The sequence below is a fragment of the Hordeum vulgare genome, chromosome 4H, assembly GCF_904849725.1.
Source record: "Hordeum vulgare subsp. vulgare chromosome 4H, MorexV3_pseudomolecules_assembly, whole genome shotgun sequence".
NCBI lineage: Eukaryota > Viridiplantae > Streptophyta > Magnoliopsida > Poales > Poaceae > Hordeum > Hordeum vulgare.
The window spans coordinates 4,292,512-4,298,292 of record NC_058521.1 but is presented as its reverse complement, the minus strand read 5'-3'; the positions used below and the strand labels follow the sequence as shown (position 1 = coordinate 4,298,292).

Genomic DNA, 5,781 nt, shown 5'->3' with positions numbered 1-5,781 from the left:
GAAATAACCATGATAGCCTCGGAGCTTGTGCGTGAACCGTTGCTTCAAGTTCATACGATGTCATTCTCTCTCTTCTTTTATTATACGCCATGTCATCAAAATCATCCGCGTGACAATTTTACCAATGATGATCATACGACCATTGGAGATGCCCTTAAGAGTACTCAACGAATGCATACAGTCAAACGCAATAAGAGCATTATCACATACTTCCTCCGTTCTTAAATATAATTCTTTTCAGAGGTTTCATTGGAAGACTACATACAAATGTATATAGACATACTTTAAGATATAGATTCACTCATTCTGCTTTCTATATAGTCACCTAGTAATAAAACCTTTCAAAAGACTTGTATTTAGAAACGGAGGAGTATTAGTTTTTCAGAAATAAAGGCACTTTGCATGAACGACTTGTTGATCCCAGTCCACCAAGAACAAGCAATACTCACAACCTTATTTACTACTCCTTCCGTTTTTAAATATAAATCTTTCTATAGGTTCCACTAATGGACTATATATAAATGTATATAGACATATTTTAGAATGTAGATTCATTAATTTTGTTTCGTATGTAAACCATGAAATCTCTTAAAAAGACTTATATTTAAGAACTCGAAGGAAGTATTAGAATCGGATTCTTCCAGGAATACACTTTGGCTACTCCCTCCGCTTTCATAATAGACAGAGGGATAATTAGATCTCTTGGTTGTCGTCGTCCATTGCGTACATGGCCTCCGGCTGTCCATCCTCTAGAGCGCGCACCCGCCTCCGTATCCTCCGCAGCGCGCCCTCAACGGCGATGTCCGCGGCGTCCATGCCCATCCCCTCCGCCGCGCTCCCGTGCCGCCGGTACACCACCCTCGGCGCCAGCTCCAGCAGTCGCTCCCGCATCCTCGTCACCTCCTCCTCCGGCACCGCCGCCAGGGTCTCCGCGATCTGCACGCCCCCCAGCACCACCGCGTCCTTGGGTATGGTCACCGAGAACTCGTCGTACCTCCCCGGCGGCAGGTGCCACCCGTACTGCGTCCTCGCCGACGCGTTCTCGAAGAATACCGGCACGCACCCGGCCACGATCGCGTCGAACGTCGACCGCCGCGTCGGCGTGTCCCCCGGCGGCTCCAGGCAGAACCTCGCCTTCAGCATGGCCCGCATGTACCGCACCGGGTTGAGGTCGCAGGACCCGCCGGAGCAGTCCACGACGGTGCACGTCCTGTCCGTGCGGTTGGCGCACTCGGCCAGGATGGAGCCCCGGATGTTGGGGCGCGACGGCTTGGACACGGCGCCGGCGTAGAGCATGAGCGCCGTGCGGCGCGACCGGCGCGCGCGGGCGAGCCACGCGCGGAGCCGCGGGAGCGACGACGGGTGGAAGGACGTCGGGTGCGGCACGGCGTGCTCCTGCCACGGCCACGCGCGGGACTCGAGCGTGAGGAAGGTGAAGTTGTCAAACTCGGGGTGGCGGAGCAGCGAGGTGGTGCCCCAGAGCCTGGGGTCGGTGTCCGGCGGCTGCGCGTAGTCCCAGGCCGGGCCGGCGAGCACGAGGAAGTGGTCGTGGCCGTGCCGGCGCTCGAGGATCCGCGGGCGGTCGCGCTTGAGGAAGTCGGCGAGCGGGGCGCCGTGGGCGGCGGACAAGTTGAGCATGGCGGGGTCGAGGAGGAAGGGGAGCGCGTCGAGGGAGGCGTAGTAGGGGAGGAAGACGGCGTCGGCGCGGGCGGGGTCGTCGGCGAGGCAGGCGCCGCGGTCGAGGAGGCGGCGGTGGAACAAGGGCTCGAGGAGGCGCGCGTCGGTGCGGTACCACGACCGGGAGCGGTTGTGGGTGCGCGGGCCGAGGCCGTGGTTGGCGAGCGAGGCGCAGGACGGCGTGGCGGACGGGTGGTCGGCCAGCGGGAAGGCGCCGTCGCAGTGCCGGAGGAGGTCCGTGTTGAAGCGCGCCGGGAGGCGACGGACGTGGATGCGCCGCCCGGCGCATGGGTCCGGCTCCGGCGGAGGCACGGCGGCGGTGAACGAGAGGATCAGCAGCGCCAGCACGGTTGTCAGGATTTGGAGATCGCGCGGCATGCCGATGCCAATGCCAATGCCATGCATGTTGGTTGCACGCGCGAATCCCTCCATCGGATCGAATCCAACGTAAGAAGAAGAAGAAGAGCGCGTGGATGCAAGCCTGTTTACCGGATCGGATCGATCAGGACCCGAATTTTCATGCCAATAATCCTTCATTTTCTTTTTATTAATATAATAACAGTAGCCAAGTGTATGAAACTTCCATGCGTGCCTAGAATTGAACTACCTTTTGCCTTTCCTTTTTGTTGGAAACGTGCCTAAAACTACCATGAATTAGTTTTTTTTTTAGTAAAACTATCATGTATTACTAGCTGATAAGGATTTGTGATTGGATGGTTAGAAGATGACTTCGTAAAATCTTAAAATGTCATATCGGTTCAGTCTTTCGAAGGTGTTCATAGAAGTAGGATGCATGTGCGTACAATCATAAAAATACGTGTATATTCATGTATGTGTATGATTTTAGTTGTACCGTGTTAAAAAAATTGATTAACAACTTCGTTAACTTATGCGCATTAATTACAAGAAACACAAATTGGTTAATTTTCATTTATACCTACTCAATCACATAGAAACTGTGACAACAAATCTCGAAATATCTTCTCCTCGTGTCAATGCCTTCGTTGCACACACGACGAACATGATCTTGTTTGCACATACACTTCTTTTCCTTGCACGCCACGCCACTAAGATCCACTCGGGCTCATTGTGTGAAAGCCAGCGATGAAAGTCGACAGAAACTGTCCGGTAAACACTTGGCAAACCTGATGATTGAAAATAGAAACCTCAACGAAAAACATAGTTGTGGGCACGTCAAAGAAGAGTAGAAGACGTAGCACAAGAGGCGGAGCTCGTTGGCCGCGATATGACTATAGAGGCTAGGGTGATATCCTATATCTAATGACCCGGAAAAAGGGTATGTATGTAGGGTAGGCTTTGCGAAGTGTAACACTAGGCGAAGCCCTTTGTCGATCGGATATCGGCCTTTGTCGAGTATTCCTGGTGCGAAGGGGGTTATCAACATTGCTTTTTTTTTTAGTGAACTTAGATCAACAAATCGTCCATGAATAAGATTAGGAAAGCTCTGGCAGTAATTGATGCTGGGAATGGTTCATGTGCCCTGTCAAGAATAGACGTTCAATCTGCAGTTCACCACTTTCTTTGTGACAGGTGTTGGCGTCCCTCCGTCTCCTACACGTACCTAGGCCTACAATGTCGTATGTGCACGTGTATTAGTTGATCAGCATTACTGAACTGACATGCGTACTGCCTGGTTTTCCGATTGCTATACGATTTTCTCATAAAGTTTTCAAATAAGTTTGTCATGGAGGCACCAGTGGTCTAGTGGTAGAATAGTACCCTGCCACGGTACAGACCCGGGTTCTAGTGGTAGAATAGATTGCTGGTGCACTTTTTTTAGTCTTTTTTGTATCATAGGTATGTTGTTTCATTTGATCTTGATATTAAACCATATATACAAGTTTATTTTGCTTTATACTTTCTTTGTATCTAAATACTTGTAGTTAGGGACAACTAGGTATTATAGGTATGTTGTTTCATTTGATCTTGATGTTAAACCATATATACAAGTTTATTTTGCTTTATACTTTCTTTGTATCTAAATACTTATAGTTAGGGACAACTAGGTATCATAGGTATGTTGTTTCATTTGATCTTGATGTTAAACCATATATACAAGTTTATTTTGCTTTATACTTTCTCTGTATGTAAATATTTGTAGGTAGGGACAACAAGGTATAGAAAGAGTAAACATCAGGAGCAGATAAAGAAGAATAGTGAGAGCGAAATCATGTTGTGCTTGTGCCCACTCTTCCCGCTAGCTCCCCTCACCGATCCAACACTTTCCATTCTTGCCGTTGTACATCACTTTTTTTTTAGTTCGGTATAATATCACGGTGGCATTTGTGTGTGTATTGCGAAATTCTAGTGGCATATTTCATAAGTGATATTTTCTAAAAGGGATGCTACCGCCTTACGGGAAGGCGTAGTTTTTGTTCTCCGTTTGAGATGTTCTAATCTCATGTCTTGTAGCCGAGTTTCATAATTGTGAGAGCACATATTTCATCTAATGAATAACATTACGCTTTCGGTCTCTGCATCAAGAAGATGTACCCTGACTACAAGTTTGATTATCCTGTTAAACCCAATACATTTGTTGGAAAAGCCCTAATAAACACTTACAGGGAAGGTTTTTTTTTTTTTGAAAGCTGTTGCTAGTGCTCTTATTATAACATAGTAAACAATTAGTGACTATAACATGGTATAACCTAGTAAACAAGCGGCTATAGCATGGTAATTACTAGTAAAAGTTAAAACATATCAATGTGTGATCTAATTTTATAGATTAGTCATAACAAAATGAATGTTGAAACTGATCGTCGATCAATACACCGTTGAGAAAACTACTGAAAATCCAAAAGAAAAAAAAATCTCAATGTTGGCACGCTTGCATTGTTTGATATTTTTGGTTGCATGCGTATTTGAAGGAAAGAGAAGGTATGGTGCAGAATTGGCACAAAATATAATAGTATGCATATTTGGTTTTTTTAATTATAGTAGATGTTTGATACCACTAGCTTGATGTATTTATAGTTTTTTGATTGTATAAGGGAAATGATTAGGATCATCCGACGGATAACGACGTGCGCTTGCGTTGTCTTCATGGTGTTGGATCTGATTTTAGTCAGATGGCTAGGAGCAACATATTGCGTACATTAGATTTAGCAACCGAGTCATTGTTGCAATCTTCTTCACTGCAACAACTGGTGTATTGCGGGATCTGGATATGGATCCTCATGAGAGTAGTGGCCACCCGTGCTCCTCCCGAGCTGCCCATCGAGGCGATGCCTCCTCGAGCTGCTTTGACCTCCGCCATCGACGCTCGCCGCCGGCAGTACGCGCCGGCGTGGGTGCCATCGCTGCCGCTCACCGTCACCATGAACTCAGCTATCACGGTGCGCCCGCGTCAAGCTGTATCCGCCGCCCCGTGGACGCATCGGCGTCCGCGCCCACCACGATGAGTTGCGTCCATCTTTGCCCCGTTGTCCCGGGGTCATAGTCCTTTCCTTCGGCCGACATGATCATTGCTTGCTGCTCACTAGAATAAATTTCTGCAACAAGGTCTCTGTTGCAAAAAAAAATGTAACAGGATCTCTATTACAAAACAAATTAAATTCTAACAAAATCTACGTTGCCAAAAAAATGCAACAATACCTATGTTGCAAAAAAACTGAAACAAGATATATATGTGTGTGTGTGTTGCAAAAATAATCTATAAGTTGACCTATGTTGCAAAATTTTCCGCAACATAACCCGCGTTGTGGAAATTTTCTGCAACACGATATGTCTTGCAGTGGTAGACGATGACTCTCAACCGATCCATCCGCCAGATCTGACGGCTCGCTAGGCGGTGGATCTTTTAAAAAGATCCATCGGCCAATGCGTAGAGGCGCCCATAGTATAGTGTAATTAAAGCATGAAATCTCTGGTAAATATATGAGACAAAAGAAAATCCCATCCAATCTGTATAGTTATAAAACATAGTATCATGGTAGATCTGGATTTGATATTGTGCAGATGATATGGAGCATTGGTCATAAATACATATATACGCTCCAGCAAAATATATCACAACCTCCACTCTTCCATGGCCTATAAAAACCTTCCACCATCATCGATCTCACTCACACACGATCATTGGGG

At 47.0% G+C, this 5,781-nt stretch overlaps 1 protein-coding gene across 1 annotated transcript; it reads right to left on the bottom strand.

Annotated features, from left to right (window-relative positions):
• Positions 1-693: 693 nt before the first annotated feature.
• Positions 694-2,109, bottom strand: LOC123448352 (probable xyloglucan galactosyltransferase GT19). Its single transcript, XM_045125191.1, has one exon. The coding sequence runs from the start codon at positions 2,107-2,109 to the stop codon at positions 694-696; it is 1,416 nt and encodes a 471-aa protein (XP_044981126.1).
• Between the last annotated feature and the right edge of the window lie 3,672 nt (positions 2,110-5,781).